We start from the raw sequence: 19,432 nt of genomic DNA, 5'->3' as shown, positions 1-19,432 counted from the left end.
AGAAAGGTAAAGACACATTTCCTGGACTCCCTTGCAGCAGCATTTATGTGTTTGTTTCTTTACAGCAGTTTATGTGTGACTTAGTTTCCATCAAGCAGGCACACACAAATGAGTCTTAGAGACAGAAATGAGGACCCAGAAATAAACAAGCAAACAAACAAAAGGCCAAATCTGGAGAGACTGAAAATTCACAGCAAGAAAGGAGATGAGAATGTCTGGTTTTGTGAGGGCAGCAATGATGGAGTTTCCCGTGTGTGATTCTTAGCATCCCGTGTGGCGAGCAGTGAGTGATTCCAGCAGCCACGTGGGTTGTGATCAGACATTTCTCTGGGACCTGCTACCTTTTCCTGGAAATGCAGTATTCAGGGCACCTCCTGGAGATTCTGTGAGCTGTGTAATACCCCTGAGTAGACCCTTTCCTACTTAACTAGCTAGAGCAGATCTTGCTGCAAAATATCCCCAACAGACACAGGCTGTTCTTAATAATCTTAACACTCTCGATCTCTTTTAAGAAATGAAGATCTCAAGTGTCCAATACAATCAATCATTTTGCCAGTTTATCCCAGCTAGATTCTGGCAGCAATGATGCAAACTCTGGTTACAGTCTCTCAGCCCATCAGTGACCTTCCTGAGCATAATCCTGTCCCTGTCTCTAAGAGAGCTGCATTCCAACGGTGCGTCTCTCAGTGCTTACGTCTGCATAAGAACATCGAGACTCTTCTTCCAGGCGCAGAAGGTAGATGTGGAAGACCAAAGTCTCCTAAAATTCAGTAGGGTTCCAACACAAGGGGATCATTAGGTAAGGGTGTCCAACTTGATATCTAGGACATAGAAACCGTGGATTAATACTAAAGTTACAGTTTGTACAATATTGATAGCGATAGCAAGGAACACTTCTGTTCCTCAAGAGGCAACGCTGTCCCTCTGGTGAATTTTAAGGCTATTTTTGGTCTGATGAATTGTAAGGCCATTTTTTATCAACACACATATGTAGTGGTTTCTTAGTTCAATGGCAATTCTAAGTATTAAACACCCTTCCTCTCGCCAAGCAAGTCTTTTAATCTTTTAATCTGGTTATTAGTAATCAAGTCACAACAGTATCTCCAGTCCTTCCTCCAACTAATCCTGGGTGGTCTCCGCCTTACCAACACCTTTATAATCTATGCTAAAATTTAAAGCCTTTGTTTTCACACTGAAAATCATGTGGTTTGCATATTAACCCACTACCATTTCCCTAAACAAAAGAGGCCAAGCAAAAAGAGTCCTCTAAAACAAATAAACAAAGGAGCAAATAAAACAGAGCCTGATCAAGTGTTTGATGAGAAGGATAATGGAGGGAAAAGAGAATTTCTGGCTATAAGCTCAGTGGCTGTGCTATGAAATACTTATCCTTCAACAGAGCCCTGAGCTGCCCCAAGCACAATGCCCTATGCTAGTTTCTTGGGAAAGTCTGGCAGCTACCAAAGGTCCCTTTCCTGTGATTCCCCAACCATGGAAAAAAGGCAGAAAATGGCATCAGAAGAAAATAAACCCTAGAAACGATTCTGCTGCTACCCAACAGGATGAACTGGGATAACTCACTGATTTTCTCTGTTCTATGAAGGTAACATCAGATGACAAAGTCACCAGAAGCACTGCTGTTTAATGATTCTAGACATACAGGTTTATCCAGTATGGACACAGTTCCATGGTTTATAATGCCCAGGGGCCGCATGGCGGCCTTACAAGAGGCAGCAGGTCTTCGGTGTCAGTCTGACTTTGAATTTGAATCCTGGCTCCACCACTTACAAGCTATGAAACTTTGGGCAAGTTGCTTAGCCTCTCTGAGCCTATGCTTGCTCATAGATAGAGCAGGATAAATAAAATGTACTGCAGAGTTGCTTTAGGGCTTAAATGGCATGCCTATCACAGTGCCCCATTCAATGTTCGTGAGGTCCCTACCTCCCTCTATGCTTTCCATGTGCTGAGTCAAAATAGGAAAAAGCACTGAAGACCTACTCTTTCCCGAAAAAAAGAAGAAAATAATTCATAATTGTAAAACTTTGAGAAAACTTTAGTGACATGACTTCTTCTATCAGTCTTGGGTGGATTTAGTGTGTGAAACCTTTTTCCCTTTAGCGTGATTTATTATGCAAATATGTATCAGCCCTACTATGTGCTGCTCCCTGTTCGAGGCAACGGGGATACAGTAGAGAACAAACAAGGCCAGACCCCCGTCCTTCTGACGGTTTTCATTCTCATGAATGTCTTCCCGAACAGTTTTGGAAATACTGTTACAGAAAATGTCTTCTTCCCTTGGGGAATCATCTTGAGTATCAGCATTGGGCTTTATGAGGCTTACCTTCTCCTGGTCAAAGGAAAATGGAACCCACGCGGGATAGCTTATACCCCTGTGTGATTTATGTGAGGAATCAGTGGGGCACGGGAGAAAATACAAGGCTAGAGTCAGCCGAATTTCTGCTCTGCACCCACTAGAGATGTAACCCTGGGCAAACTCACCAGTGTGCCTCGGCTTCCTTCAAATGCATATCCACATGCAGAGGAATGTACAGGACTTCATGAAACCATGTATGTCCAACACCCAGATCAAGACATGTGAGTGAGAACAGAATAATACTAATAATATAGTTTCTATTTTATTATTATATGCTTTTCCACTGATCAGAAAAAAAAATCTTAATGTTAGAGACTCACAGAGGGCAAGTTGGAATATCCATTCGCGGTTATTTCAGGAAAATGGTACAGAAATATATACAACCTGCGTAGGCCACTAATTTAATCTTACTGAGGCCAGGAAGCAAGTGTCATGAAAAGGGTATGGGGGTCTCGTTAGGAAAATCCATTCGACACATCTCCCTGGCTCAGCTCCTTTGTTCAGAGTGCATGAAGCCAAAACCATGCACTCGGTTTTTTCAAAGGTATGTTATGCACAAAGTGAAGGCTGCATTTGAATGATCAACACACTTAATAACTGGCTATGAAATACAGAATTCGCTCTCAGGACTGCCATTATCCATGAATTCTACACCTTCATTTTCGATGCATAAACAATTACAGAACGTCTACCCACTTGAAATACCTTTACCACCCATCTTAGGACGGAAGCCTGAACCAAACTGCTAACCCTCATTCCATGTGGGAAAAGGTAAAAAAGGGAACCATCCCCGAGTCCAGTTGCAAAGGGGCCCTCACTGCATGTATTTACCAAATACCCTGCGGGGTCTTTCTTAGTCATGTCCCGGCTGTGCCCTATTTATTCCAGACTTTTCAACATTTCCCAAAGTCACCCAACTCCCCCTCCATCCTGCACATAATCACCCTCCCACTTTTCCTCCCGACCCATTAAGTAGCTGTGTCCCTCACCCACAGGAGAGAACCAGACAGTGTGTGTTTGTGTGTGTGTGTGTGTGTACACATGTGGGAAGGGGGGCTCTCTATGGATGTCATACTACAGTAGTAACTCTCCATTTTGGCTGATACTGAAATCTTCCAAAAACCATTTCCATTTTCAAAACTTCTGATGATGACTTAGTTGGCCTGGGTTACACCTGGGCAGCGGCATGTTTAGAGGTTCCCAGAGAAAAGCCCACTGTGCCAACCAGGCTGAGGACTGCTATAGAGATATCTCTAATCCCTTTTCTTTTTCATTCTATATTTATGCTGAGTATCTTGGTTAAAAATAATTTCCCAACTGGATCTCCGAGTTCTTCCAGTTTGGAAAAGTCTCATTGAATAGATATGGCCACTAATTTTCATTAGATCTGTATAGTTGTCTCTGGACAGGTGACATCTGTAAAGTTGGTACGTGCACACAGGAAATGCACACAGCGTACCCACCCAGTCCCACATCATATCTTCCAAATGCACACTACACCCAGTCGAGATTCCCAGCACCTGGGGAGGGCAGCGGCCTCTGTCCCAGCAGGTCACCTGCAGTCCCGCCTGCACCTGGCAGTCCTGAAGGTGGAGGTGACCATTTCCATGGACAACTCCAGTGGAGAATGAAGAGCCAAGCTGTGACATGCAGTCTTTCTGACCACCAGTAGCACGCCAGCCAATCCTCTCTGGTTTCTGGGAATACTTTCTTTTTCCTATTTCTACTACTACAAGCTTCATGTTCATTTTTCTGAGTTTTTTGTTATAATTAATCTGGCCAGAATGAAAATTCAGGTCCATTAGAGCTCAAATCTGAGCAAAGGCCAAGGAGATATTTTAATGTAGAGATCAGTGAGGCCCACTGTATTCACTTGGTAGGGCCGCCATACACCACAAGGTGGTCGGCTAAAACAACAGATACTCATTTTCTCAGTTCTGGAAACTACAAGTCCAAGATCAAGGTGTCGAGAGGGTTGCCTTCTTCTGAGGCCTCTCTCCTTGGCTTGTGGATGGCCTCTTCTCCCTGCATCTTCCCATGGTCTGACCTCTGTGTTTGTCTGTGTCCTAATCTCCTTTTACATGCCAGTCAGATTGTCTTAGGGGCACCCACATGACTTCATTTGACTTTTGTTTTTGTAAAGGCCCTATCTCCACGTGCAGTCACATTCTGAGGTTCCGGTGGTTAGGACTTCAATATTTACACTTGTGGGGCAACCACAATGGACCCCATAATACCCACGAGTTAGAAGAGTTTGTGTTCACCTAGCTGGGAGTCTATTTGTAGGAAACCATGGCCATGGTCTTTGTTTTGGTTTACTTTTTGGTATAAGAACAGGGTCTGACTTTCTGGCAATGAACAGAAAGACAGCTCTACACAATTTAAAAATTCTATTATAAATGCATTTGGTGAGCTAATCAAACCAAGAAAGAAAATAAAGGCTCTGGGAGAAGTATAAGAAATACAGAATTTACCAAGTTATGCAATGAAAAAGGAAAATGTAAAATAATTTCACTGATGCCATTGGAAACTAAATTTTCTGCCTCATAACTTTTAGAACTTTGCTCACACTTATCAGAATGTAGTCCCAGCTTAGGGCCTGGAGTACGTAGTCACCATACAACAACTGCCTTCACTGACCTGTTTGGCTGAACTGTTTATTTGTGCTGGGAAACTATTCCAGACCCACCACCTGTGCAGAGGACTTCAGCTGCCTACTGAAAAGCTAACTCTATGGGGCTTTTTCAATTTCTTTCTTTTTTAAAAAAAAGATTTTTATTTATTTACTTTTAGAGAGGGGAAGGGAGGGAGAAAGAGAGGGAGAGACACATCAATATGTGGTTGCCTCTCACATGGCCCCCACTGAAGACCTGGCCCGCAACCCAGGCATGTGCCCTGCCTGGGACTCAAACCTGCAACCTTTTGGTTCACAGGCCTGCACTCAATCCACTGAGCTACACCAGCTAGGCCTTCCATTTCTTTCTTAAGGGAGGTCACCTAAAATTTCCTTCTGGAACACTCGCACTTCCACGTCTGCAGGTCCTGCCCAAGTCCCTGCATCCATCCATCCCTATTATACCTATGGTCCCAGAGCAGGAACCTACCTTGGGGCTTGGGCTTGGTCACTTTGCCACAGGGCTTGGAGATGGTGACCGTCTTCTGGCAGTCCGCGTTGTGCAAGGCTCGCTTCAGACTTCCGGTTCTGGTCTTCAAGGCCGTGTTCAGGTCGCACTCTCCCCAAGCCTGGAACTGGTATTTGCACTCCGCTGCAGGCAGGGGAGGAGGGCCAAACAGAAATCTTTGAAAGATCCTTTTATAGTGCCGTGAAAATAAAGACACCCTTGTGACTCCTTGTAGGGAGGTTATTGTAGATTCGCACGTGATTGTTAAGACATGAGAGCGATCCCATGTACCCTCAATTGTGATCTTCTCTGTGGCTACGGCCCAACAGTAAGCCAGGAAATGGACGGGGCTGCGATCCATGGAACCTATTCAGGTCTCACCAGTTTTACGTGCGTTCACGTGGGTATGCGGGGGAGAGGGATTTAGTTCTGTGCAACTCGATCACCAGTGTAGACACAAGGGACCACCACCGCCATTTATATACAAAATCATTCCAACGCATGGGTCCCTTGGACTATCCTTCTACACTCAGAGGCCACCTAACTTCTACCCTGGCAACCACTATTCTGTGCTCCACCACTATACTTTTTTCATCTTAATTTTATCATCTATCTCTGCAAAGGGAATCAAACACCGTGTGACCTTTTGAGATTGGCTTTTTCACTCAGCACGATTTCCTGGAGGTCCACACAAGCTGTGTGTCCCTTTTCCTTGCTGAATAATATCCCACAGAATGCAGGGTGGGGCTAATATGGGTTTACAGTGTCAGTATGGAAGATACTATGGTAACTGACAAATAATAATCTATGAATAAATTCTGTCTCACATACTCACATCTATAAGCCTACTTCTGCCTCATCCTGTGCATGCATGTGCCACCATCTGTTTGACCACCACCAGCTGAAGGACACCCGGGTGGTTTCCAGCTTTTAACTGTTACAGATGAAGCTGCCATATACGTTCACATGCAGATATTGGTGGAAACATAGATTAGCATTTCTCCAGGACCCAAGTCCAAGAGTGAAACCACTGTATCGCAGGGTTTAGTTTTGTAAAAAAACTGCCATATTCTTTTCTAATATTCCTGTACCATTTTACCTTCCCTTCAGAAATATATGAGTGATCTAGTTTTTCTACATCCTCTCTACTATTTGTTTTTATTTTTTAATTTCAGGCACCCTGATAGGTGTATACTGTACAAGGGTAGCTCATTAGTTTTCGTTTTCATCTCCGCACTCAGAAAAGAGGTTGAACAACTTTTCAGGTGTTCACCACCTTTCTATCTTCTTTGGTATAATGCTGATTTATGTCTTTTGCCCACTTTATAATTAGATTGTTACTTGTGAGAGTTCTTTCTATATTCTAGATACAAGTCCTTTACAATACACTTTTAAAATTTTTTTGTAAGTGGTTCTTTATAGTAACCATACAGACTTGAAGACCAAATGTACCTAAATTTCACCCAGCTTTTATAGAACTGACTTCCACTCATAAAAAGTACTCCTAAGATTATAGAAAATGAGAAAATTATAATGTAGAGATTCATTGCCCTTCTTCACTCGCCTATCACCCAGAGTGCATTTCTGTAGAACAGTGAGGATATTTGGGGCATTGTGTCCTACCATGACTAAGAAAGACACAAATTCAAGAATATAAAAAAAAAAAACAGGTAATTTGGGTGTATAAGAGTGAGTTTAAAGTTAAAAGTGTTGAAAAATTCCTTTTCAAATAGGTAGATGAGGCCAGTGAGCTGGGCCATCGTCAGTGTGAGAAAAATCTACAAAAACTGGATACAATCAGCTCTTCTGGATTTGATCATTTATGAACCAGTGTTGGAAGGGGTCCAAAGTGAGGGAGGACCTGCAAGAGATCACGACAGTGGGGAGAATAAAAAAGAAGAGGGGAAAAAAGATGAAAGGAACGTAGAAGAAGAAAAGAAAGGAAAGAGAAGGCAGATCAATGAACACTATTAGAAGCAGATCAAGAGTCTCTTTTTTGTCCCTATTGGTAAGGCAGTAATTCGCACTAAGGGAGTATTTTGACCCCACCGGGGACATTAGGCAATATCTGGAGATATTTTAGTTGCCACGGTTTGTGGGGGTGGGCAGTGCTAGTGGAAACTAGTGGGTAGAAGCCAGAGATGATACCAAATATCTTACAACACGCAGAATAGCCTGCCCCCAACACCCACAAAGAAAACTATCTTGTCCAAAATGTTAGTAGTGCTGAAGTTGACAAATCCTGGGGATAGGCAAGCTGTCCTGTTATACTGTGTCTGATCGAAGAAGCTTCCTTAAAATAAATGGTAGTCAGCCTCAAAACGGTTATTCGGTGAAAAAACAAAAGAATTACATCGGAGTGGAAGATCGAACCCATGGGACCCCAGGGTGGGCCTCACCTCCGAACTGCTTTTTCCAGTTGCAGGGGATCTTACATCTCTGGGTCTTCATGGTTTGTTTGCACTCAGCTCCGGTGCGGGTGCCCTCCCGGGTGCCCAGCCCACAGTCTCCGCTGGTGGGTACACACACGCTCCACTGCCATTCACCGCAGTCCGACTTCTTCACTTTTTTTTCTGGAAGGAAGGACAAATAACTGACATGCAGAGAGCTCCGTAACTTCTAGGTATAACTATGTTCACTCCTGAGTGCCTTAATTACAGGGTCTGCGCTTTTTACCCACAGGTCTTCGGTGTCTAGCAAATAAAAGAAACCTGGAAGGTGTTAGTGGGATGAGAAGAGAGGAGAAAAACTGAGGAAGGAGCCAGAATTAATATTAATTTGACTCTTACTCTGTGCCAGGGACCGAACTAAGCAATTTACTGACATTTGAGAAGCATACATGTCCATAAGAGAGAAGATAGTCAAAACCAGTTAAATCTAAAAAGATGAGAAAGCACTCCATTAAAAAGGACAGTTGTCACACCAGCTTTTTTGGTGCAAGCCGGTGTTCCTTCCCCATCTTGCAGATAGAAGAGCACAATAGAAATGTGGTGGAGACGGAGTCCCAGCTCCACGGACAGACTTGTGTGATTGGGAGTGAAACACAGAATAGGTGCGTCCTCCTCTCCGAGCTTTGCGTCCCTTTTCTATTAATATGGGATAAAACAAAAATTCCTGAAGGACCCTTTTTGAAGAGAGAGGCAACGTAGTAAAACACCTGACTCCTGGTCAATTATACACAGTGGCTGCTAATATAACCATTATGTTAATAATCATCATTAGTATTTCAGGGCTTAGAGTCAGGGAGAAATGAGAAGAGATGTTACTTAGGTTCCTCAAAACACAAAATAAGGGAGGGAGGGAAGGAGCGAGGGAGCAAGGAGGGAAGAAAGGAAGGGATAGAGGAAGGGAAGAAGGAAGGAAGGGAGGAAGGAAGGGAAGGCGGAAGAAAGGAAGGGAGATATGGAAAAGGGATAAGAGGAGAGATGCAGAGAGGGAGGAAGGAAGAGATGAAGGATGACAATTTAGTTGGATTAGGAGGACATGAATGAATGGAGCGTCTTGCCTCCGTAACCCTACTGCTTACCTGGTTTCTCTTTCTTCCCTGCTTCAGCGGTGCCCATAACTGCCAAAATGAAAATGAATGCCAGGAAGGCAGCTGCAAATTTTCGACGCTGCTGCAGGTACTGTTGGGGCTGCATTCTAGGAATAAGCAGACACAGAAGAAGGTGGTGTCAACCTAAGTCAGAGAGGAAGGCTCGAGAACTCTGTGATGAAGGGGTCCATCGTCCATTTCTGGGGTATTCCATTTTAGAAGATTTATATCAGTTATGTGCCTTTCTTTCTTTTCTCTCCAAGAGCCACTGAAGTAAGTGCTCTTTTGCCATAAGTCGTATCATCGCTGACAAAATCCAACAGTTGTCCACACGAGACTTCAAAGACAACCATTTGCTAAGTATGAGTCAAGACTGACGGAAGCAAAGGGATTTTGGTGGCATGCGTTTGAGCAGACGCCTACAGTGAGTCTTGCTAAGAGTGCCACTTGGTAATGTCAGTAACCACAGTCATCTTCATAACTCTTGACAGTTCCTAGAAACTGTCACAGTATTGCTGTCCAGTGGTTAATTTGAATGGACACAATGATGGGATTATCTGTGCACATAGATATGTTGCTGGATTCTTTAGAGGCATCAGTGCTGACCAATACCTCTGATTTTTTTATCATTTCCCATGATCATAATTATCAGCACTATTCTTTGTTCACTGGTTCCCCAAAGAGTGAAGCACAAAACAGAAGGGGGGAGAGCTTACTTAATACATGTTTCAAACTCACATGTGCTAAAAATTCTCTAAATGTGCAGGATAATAAAGCATTCACACTCACTCATAATTTGAAATTCTCCATATCTGATATGAATCAAAATCCCAGAGTGACATGAGAAAAACTCTTTTAGAATTTAAAGTCACCAGTGACAGCTGAGTGTCCACACGGTCATCCTGACAAAGCAAATGGAGAAGCCTCTGTCCAAACCCAGGACAATCCACTTCCCAATGATGAGACCAAACCCACGGCTGCAGCAACTCACCGGGCACTTACTTATCTCCATCTGGTGTGTTCTTGGTGTTTTATATCAAAATGCCAGGGATGACTTATGGTCATTAGCTCTGAGATTTTCTTTCCAGAAGCAGTAACAGAGTAGTTTAGATGATTTTACATTCTCTTGAGTGTGAACAATAACACCTCTTATATGTGTGTGTGTATGTATGTATGTATGTATATATATATACACATATATATATGATTGAAATCGTTCTATTTTGCTATTTGTTTTTCTCATTCAAAAATATCTATGAAATGTTATCCTTGTCAGTGAACCTGTATCCCTCTCTGTGACACTGGAAATACTATCCTTTATTCAGGTTTTTTTAAACTGATGACTTTAGATTCCATTGTATGGATGAAGCATATTTCATTTACCAATTAAATTAATATTTTGGTCATTTAGTCCTTTCAATGAATAACATGTCCTAATTAGCTATTCACCATCTCCATTACTTTCTGAAATCTAATATTGGATTCTCTGTTCTTCCTCCTAAAGCTAAAATGTTTATAACTCCACCTCACTGATGGCTCAGAGAAAAGTCCCTATTGCTTCTCTCACTTTTCCTATACCTTTCATTGGGCACGAATGGTAGAATCCAGTCTAGACTTACTGGTTGACAAGTGTTCTTGGCATTGAGCCCCCTTGTGCATTAATACGACTAACAGTTTTTCGTCACATGTTCAAATATCATTTACAACTATTAGATGTAACATGAATCAAAGATGGGGTCTTCTGTTGCTTTCTTTAAGGCTGCCCCACAACCTACTCTCAGTGACTAACCACTTTGGAGACAGAAACTTTTCCTTTAAATTTTCTTAAAGGGTAAGTTAACTTTTAAATTCAGAACTTTTAAATTTTAATGTTCTTCTTGACAAAATAGAATGTTTAACATTTATCTATGAATACCTGAAGTATTTAGATTCTGAATGAGAGTATTGTGAGAATTCAGCAACTCCCACTGAAAAAACACAGTCCTTGAGAGAGGCCTTCCCAGCAAACAAGGGGTGATCTTTGTAGATCTGGTGACACACGTGGCAGGAAGAGAGGTCAAGTGCACCTTGGAGCCCACTGAAGAAGCAGCCAGGTGGCAGAACTCTTCCTTCCATGAACAACACACACACACACACACACACACACACACAGAGTTACTAACAGGAAGGTGCTATTACTGGCTAATTTTAACCTTGGCATTTCTAGTTTTACATTGCCAAGTTTTTATTTTTTAATTACTTTAAAAAATCTTTCTCATAAGTTAAATTCTCTTAATTTCAAGGGAAAAATCCCACATAAATCAACATTTCCTAACCATAAAATTATTTTTGAGTCACAGAGTGCTCTATTAAAGAATTATCATAACTGCAATGTGAGCCCAGAGGAAGGAAGGGAAGAAGGAAGGAAGGAAGGAAGGAAGGAAGGAAGGAAGGATGGATAGATACAAGTTGTGATGAAGGCTGCAGAGTTAGTAGAATGGAAATTCACTCTATCTGCTTTTGATACTAATTTATAACAATTCAGAAATTAAGAAATGAGTAAACGGTGAATTTCAGCTTTAGAAGTTCCAAGAAAAAAAATGCACACAAGTCCACGTGCACAGGGCTCGCCTGTGTAAAACGAGCTCAGCAATAGGTTTGAGTGGGAGAGTATCTTTCCTCTTCTCAACCTCGTCTTCCCCCACCTTCCTCATGTTTTATCACCATTCTATTTAAGCCTATATTTTGATAGTTTAGATTTTTCTGGGTAGAAAAAATAAAGGTTATTTGAAAGAAGAGAGTAAGGGGGTTTAGAAAAGCGGTGATTAAAAGTATCCAAAAAATTCAAATGTATCCAAAAAATACCCAAATAACATGCTCGTGCCTTGCTGCTGTAGTAAATACTTGAGTAATTAGTACATGTGTGGAGAATGGGTCCCCTTGCTGGCAATATTTGCATGGTTGATTATTTGTCCTTAGCATCAAGGAAAGGCAAAATATCTCCCTGTATTCAGCACCTACGTACCTGGTTTTATATTGTTAACTCTGCCTGCTCTCCAGCAGAGCATAGGCGAGACACTGATCTTAAAAATGTGGTCAGGATTATGACTTCTTTTTCATACTGAGGGAAGTAAAACAGTGGAAGAAAAATGCTTGCTAAATTGGCTCAGTTCTTTTCAATCATTTACTTATTTTCAGTCCCTCTTTCTGCCATCTCTTGTTGCATTTGCCCTGGAAGACTTAATTTTATAGAACTTAATTGTTAAGTTGAAGACTATCATTGATGAAGGCTGCTGCCGTCTGGAAATTACTGTCAATTACTAATAAGTCTGACGCTCAAAGATAAAAGGAAATAAAGTTAAAGAAACCAATTCAGAGAACAAGTGTTAATTTGTAAAATCCTGCTGTGTTCTCTAAAGAAATGGCTGATTAGAAGGAAAAGAGAGTTCCCCTTTTCGTTAGCATTTTAATAGGATCCAGAAGTTTTAAAGACATCTGGTGTGAACAGAAGACAAGGATGCTGGAATCTAGCCCATGGTGATCTGTTTGGAAGGACTAACATGGGATTATGAAGGCAAAAGCTTTGGCTCAAACTTCAGCTCCACCATCTAATTTTTGAAATGTTCTTGGGCAAATCACCATCATTTGAACCTCTGTTTTGACATCTGCAAAGTTGGAATGGTTAAAGCAACTGCTTGACAAGCCTGCCGTGAAAATGTAAAAAAACACAGAGCTAACCAGAACATGAAGAGGTATATTATTTGTTGCTGAATAAATTTAATTCATCCTCAAACTCTCATTACTATAAGGAAGTACTTTTTAAGTAAGAAATAAGAAGCATTGTCCAACTTTGGGCTTTCTAATATTATCCAAAAGACAAAAATGAGAAAGAGAAAAAGAGTGCTAGAGCGAGAAAAAGCAAGAGAGCGACTGAGACAGAGAGAGAGAGATGATATTATTGTCTGATGAAGACTATCTAGTCTTATCAGGGTACAAATGCATTCTGGCCTTTGACTTCCTGGAAGGCTAGAATAAACTCAAGGTCCTTCAACCCTGGTATTTCTCTGGAGTTCACTAAAGTCAAGAGGTTCTATGTTGAGAATTAGCAAATATGTCTATGCAATTTAACTTGTATGAAATGACAAAGACAAATCTTACTGTGCAACTCTATTCTATGCCCTTGTGTAGAAAAACCATTCCACCTCCCTCATTCTATTCCCAATATCTAGGGTGGTGTCCCAGGCACATAGTTGCTGCTCAGTAAAATTTAGGTAGTGGAAAAAAAAAAACTTGGCATCAACCAGAGGAATTAACATTCCTGCCTAAACGATGTCTGAGCCTTTAGTCTCTGTGGATGTGAAATGCACTGAAGAGGCTGAGCTGGAAGCAACACCCTAAATCTCAGCCAGTCATACACACTAGTGGTCAGTGAATGATGTGCAAACCTTTTTAGATCTCTTGTGATCTACTTGCCTGGATTCTTGTGAAATAGTAATTGTGAATCTTTTTACTGTAAAATAAACCACAAGACACAGGAAACCACAAAGACAATTCAATAGCTTAGTAAATTATTACAAGTTAAATTATTTTTCCAGTCACATCTGAAAACTTTATCTATTTCCCATCCCAATTATGATTCTGTCCCTCTACAGGTAACTCATATAGTCATTACTTCTTTGCATTTCTTAAGGGTCTTACTCAAGTGCCCTTATCTAAAGGTATCCAACAGAAAAACTGATGTCTTTTAAATTGCTTTTATTATACACGTGTCCTCTCTCCCTTTCTTTTTCTTGCCTCTTCATTTTACAAGAACCAGGCCATTTCATCAGTAGTATCCCACGTTCTGGATTTTTGACGGTTGCAAATTCATGGTGAGTTCAACTCCTCTGTTCAGTGGCACATTGGCAACCGGATACAGAGGTTTATTCAGACTCAGGTACTTTCCCTTTGGCAAGACTTCAGTGGCACTGAGTGGCTGTTTCACCAGGATCTACCTGATATTTGGTTGTTGCTCTTTTGTGATTTTAACCAATGTATTTGATGATTACTGATAGGGTATTATTCACTGAATGTTTGTGAGTCACCCCCCCCCCATTCATACGCTGAAACCCTTCCCCTATCCGTGTGATGGTATTACAGCGTTAGGAGGAAGAGCCTTTGGGAGACGACCAGGATCCAATGAAGTCATGAGGGGGGAGCTTTCCAGGATGGATGGGTGCCCTTATAAAAGTCCCAAGACAGTTTGCTTTCTCTCTGGGCTCTCCGCCACCTGAGGTCACAATGGGAAGTTGTCAGTCTGCAACCCAGAAAAGGGTTCTCACTAGATCTCAAGGGTCCTGGTTCTCTGATCTTGGACTTCTAGCCTCTAGAAGTATGAGAAATAAATTTGGGTTGTTTACAAGCCACCCAGTCTAGGGAGCTTTTTGTTATAGCAGCCTGAGCTGATCAAGACCTTTTAATCCTATTCTTTCCTTTTCATTTATTACTTGAGATAATTTCATTAAGATATATTTCACCTCACCTATTGTTTTGTTATCCTGCTTACAGTTCAGAAAGAAATTTAGAATCAATTTTTAATTATTTTATTTACCTAACTTTTCAAGATCATGAATTTGTTCACTGTTATTAGAATTTGGCCACTATAGGGCTATATTACTATGAATTTGTGAACTTATTCATATTTGATGGATTTTGAGCAATCATATTTTTTCTCTTTATTGAAGCTCTAGTTGTCCCATCTCTGACCAGGACAAGCCTCATTAAGTTGGCCCCTAAATTCCTCCCACTGGGCCCTTGTGATCGTTCATAACGTCCTTACTCTCTGGTTTGTGAGGATGTTCCAGAGCGTTCTGCACATTTCCTGCCCCAGACCTGACACCAATCATTCTTTCCAAAAGCTGCGCTTGTTTTCATGATAAATACTATGCCCAGCCCCAAAGCTGGGCCCTGAAGATGCTCAGCACTGCTGAGCTGGCCTTCAGCTCTTCTGAAAGGACAGAGAGCATGATAAAATTAAGTACCAGAAAATTCACCATTTGGTTTATCCCACATTACATAAACAGTCGTCTCAGAATAACAGTGTGACTACTAACACCCCCAACTACAAATCCTGGAAGCAGCTGCAATGATCTTGATTACGCTATCTTCTTTAGCTCCCATTTTCAGATTGCTACGTGTCTGTCATGGAACATTTCAGCCACTGCACGCTCCGCCGCCTCCTCTCTAATTCCCACCAGCTTCCATGAATGAAGCAGCTGTGTGCTCCGTGCTGACCACCAGTCCTACGCTGACGTCTCTCTACACATTTGGTTGGTCTGGAAGGATTCTCTAGTAGAATTTTAAGAAAATTCCTTAAGTTCCTGCATGGTAACAGATCATCTAGCCAGCTCCTGCATCCATGAAGGTCAGTTTTGCTGATTGTGATGTCTTGGTCTTACAGCTTCTTTGTTTAAATACCCAAAAATACTCATGTTCCTCCATGTGCTTTCACTATGAAGTGTTACTATTAAGAAGCCTAAAAATAATTTGCTTTTCCTTATTATGTCTTATTTTTGCTGAGATACTCAAAGGATGTTTTTAAGGTGCAATCATTTTTCTGACATCTGACTTGGCATTGTTCTTTTGAGGTTCTCAGATAATAAGTGCTCTTTTAATATGTAGCTTTATACCATATCTTATTCTTTATGAATGATAGTTTTTAATATTAGTCCTAGTACCTTTCCTTGGCTGCCTTCTTCAGGGTCTCATATTATTTGTCAGTTGATTATTCTTTGCCTGTTTACAGTATTTGTAACTTTATCTAAAATTCTTCATATTTCTGTTAAATATTTGTAAAAATTAAATACTGCTTTCTTTTATTAAGATATTAATAAAGTATTACTTATGTTTATTCAATGTTGTGTCCTTTCCAATTTAGTCTCGTTCCTAATACATTTTTCCTTCTATTTATAATTTTCATGAGTTCTGCCACCTCATTCCTTACTTTCCTAATCATGATTTATAAGATTCTTTTACATCTTATATTATTTCCTTGTTTTTAAATTCACTTGGAAATAGTAAGTTACAGGTTTTGTTTTTGGTTCTTGTTTTTCTGTTTCTTTCCCTGCCTTTAGGTATATTATTCTACTTTCTATCTCTTTTTAATAGTTACTTTATACAATATTTGACCTCAATACATTTCTCTCGCTCATGTGTACAGCTGCTCAGGCCTCACAAAAATCCTTCTGTTCTTTCTATATAATGATAACACGTGACAGGTAACTTTCTGAGACTTCTGGGTTCTGTTTTCCTGTCCCTACTCTTTCTTTTGTTTCTGTTGTTGCTCTCCTGAGCGATTTTGACTTTATTACCAGCCACTTCTCCTCACTATGGGTTCCTGTCCCGAATGAGGGTCAGCGTCTATTCCCAGACCGACTCACAGAGTTCACAGTGGCTGTGTATGGGCCATGCGGGGCCCTTCCACTGTCCTACCTGTCAGATGGCCTCTCGAGTCCCTCTGCCTCCTTGTGCCCAGACACCCAGAGCACGTGGCTCTGGTTACAGCAGTTTGCTCCCACCCTCATTTACTTGGAGGGAAGAACCTGTCCTGAGTTTTACTTTTAAACTTTGTCCTTGGGTGTTAGTTTTGCTGTCTATCACGAACTGCCCCGTGTGTTTCTTTATTTTTTTTGAATAATAAAAGGTGGGTTTTAAAATTTTTTTCAATGACAGTTTACATTAAATGTTATTTTGTATTAGTTTCAGCTATACAACATAGTGGTTAGACACTCAAATACTTTCCAAACAAATAAAACAGAAACTGTCTCATATGCAGCGGATTGACTGATGGTTGCCAGTTGGGAAGGGTTTGGGGGACTAGGTGATAAAGGTGAAGGGGTTAAGAAGAATAAATTAGTTGCAAAATACTCATGAGGATGTAAAGAACAGAACATAGTTGATAATATTGAGATAACTGTGGACAGTACTGGCTGGGCCCTGAAAATGCCAGGTGGAACCATTTGTAAACTGTATGATTGTCTAACTCACCTGTTATGTTAGGATTCAGCAAGACTCCCAAAACTTCCTCCCTCCCTAAATCAGCCTATTATTTCACTAAACATTTTGGAGCATCCCCCTTATGCCAGCCACTGGGCTGCCCTCTTATGACACAGCAGTGACAGGTGCTAAGAAAGATGTTTCTGCTTGTCCCCATGATGCTGGCACTCCAATGAGGTTCGTGCTGACAAATTAACAGCCACATGTAATGTACTACACGCTATGACAGAAACTACAAAACGTCATGACGTACAAAGAATGCACAACTGTTCTTGCATTTCCCTTTCTTGATTGTGAACTAACTTAGGACAGGGATTCAGGCCAAAGATTTCATTTCCCTGATGGTTCCTACAAAGCAAACAAAACCACTGTAGTTGGAAACCCCTGTTAAAGAGCATTAACTATTAATCATGCTCCCACAATTTTGGTCCTAGAATCGAATGTCCATCTTCTCTTACTGATCATGAATTATTTTAATTTAGTCTAAGGACAATTGTTCAGTGTCCATCAGTCCAGAAGGTATTCATTCAGTTAAATATACAGCACCTGGCAGAAGTAACACCAGCTTGAGTGTGGTTGGTTGGTAGGGTAATAATATGGTTGTAATTACCTATAGTTTTAATTTGAATATTTCACCTCAAATGCCATATGGCATGTTTGAGTGTGATATTGTTATGTTATAGAATTACATGCTTATGATTTTGTGGTAAAAGATTTTGTAATAAAAGGGGGCACAATTTGTGCTGGACCCTGTATTTATAGTATTTACTTAAAACAGGTCCCGCCTGTAGTACTTTATAAATACCAATTTATGTTCATATTAATTGATATTTGAAATATCATGAACAGTGTATCCATTTATTCACAAACTATGCAGTACATATAAGAGTGGCATCCTTTGTAGCATAAACGGTTCTCAGCAATGGAGACGAGGAGTTGAACAAGGTGGACCCCAGAATGCCTCCATTACAGGGCAAGTTAGAAAACAACATGTAAACAGATGGACAAGTAAAGAAATCCATAAGTAAGATGGTTTCCAATTGGTGTAAATGCTGTGAAAGAAATGGAAACGATGCCGTGATGAAGAGCAACTAGAAGAGGGCCACGTGGTCAACATGGTTATGGGTGGCTTCTTCCCTATGACTGAGACAGGGCTAGGGGAGGACGATGAATCTTACTGATAACAGTGTGCACCGGGGTCCTCAGTTATCACTCGTCCTTCCTCATTATTTTCTTCTGAGGCGACATGGTCTTCCTCTTGGCCCTGAGCTTTCAAAATCTTCAGGAATCCAATAATGAGCCGTCCACGTCTCCTGACTGACCCGCTCCCTTCACCCTGCCGCAGTCTCCGGGTTCACTGCGTTGTGCCCAACAGCAACCAGTTCTCACTGCTACTGGCTCATGGGGAAACAACCCATCAAACCTGAAATCGCACCAGCTTACCATCTCTATAAATAGCTGAGGTCTTATTAAAAAATAATCAAACTGTCATTTAGGAAATGTTTACCTCTCCCAAGAAAAAACAATGTGATCATTTATTTCATTTAAGCACAATATCCCTGAGTGCTCTCGTACTCATGTTTTCTGACTGGGTAATATAGTAGGAAATCCGTTTTGACTAAAAGCACCTAGCCTTTTTCCCTTCTACCCCTGATTAATCTTTACAAGGATGCTTGAAAATTGCCTTCTATTTCAAATTCAACTCTACATACACAAAGGCATTTGGGAATGAGAAAGGAAAAAATAAATCAAGCGAAACACATGTTCAATGGAAATGGATTTGGTTTCCCCTTAATTTGATTGTGATGTGGTCTGTTTATTCAATTATTTTTTGGAGCCAAAGGAGTTCAAAGCGAATTGAGTTGGTCGTATTATCCCTTTACTGTGGTCACTTGTTATAATCAAAAGTAACTGGAGAAAGACTTGAAAAGTTTTAGGATTTTCTAGTTTCCATTTAATGCTTTTTACATCCGTGGGCTGCAACTTGATATAGAGAGGAACAAGTGAAGGTTCTAGAGGAAGTCAGACCAAAGATAGAATCCCAACTCTGGCTGAATGTGCTGGCTAATGAAGCAGCACATTTAATTTCTCTGAAACTTACATTCTTTGGCTGTAGATGTGAGAATAAAGTCTGTCCCACAATGGTTTGAAATGAGAGATTATGAAAACTATGCAACACAAGACCTGGACCATGGAAGGCTCACAAGGTCCTCTCAGCATGCTTTCTGAACTGAGAGCCCAGCCCCCTTCCCCCTTCACCTGAACTAGACAACATGTGGACAATTTGATGAACTTTTCCTGTAGTGGAATGTGAAACACTGAATTTCCACTGGGCAAAGATGGCGACCCACCTCTCCCCGTCCCAGATGATGGTGCTGTCTTTAACTC

At 41.1% G+C, this 19,432-nt stretch overlaps 1 protein-coding gene across 1 annotated transcript in view; it reads right to left on the bottom strand.

The window, feature by feature from the left end:
* The window catches only part of PTN (pleiotrophin), a 95,343-nt gene that overhangs the window by 13,351 nt on the left and 62,560 nt on the right, over positions 1-19,432 (bottom strand). The window contains exons 2-4 of the mRNA XM_037150365.2: positions 9,023-9,138; positions 7,896-8,069; positions 5,479-5,640 (exon numbers count right to left, since the gene is read on the bottom strand). Coding sequence (XP_037006260.1) covers positions 5,479-5,640; positions 7,896-8,069; positions 9,023-9,137 — 451 coding nt within the window. The 5' untranslated portion in view covers position 9,138. The remainder of the gene's footprint in view (positions 1-5,478; positions 5,641-7,895; positions 8,070-9,022; positions 9,139-19,432) is intronic.

Source organism: Artibeus jamaicensis, unplaced genomic scaffold (assembly GCF_021234435.1).
Source record: "Artibeus jamaicensis isolate MK-2021 breed Jamaican fruit bat unplaced genomic scaffold, CSHL_Jam_final scaffold_3307, whole genome shotgun sequence".
NCBI classification, from domain to species: Eukaryota; Metazoa; Chordata; class Mammalia; order Chiroptera; family Phyllostomidae; genus Artibeus; species Artibeus jamaicensis.
The sequence above is the reverse complement of the archived record's forward strand: the minus strand, read 5'-3'. Positions and strand labels throughout refer to the sequence as shown.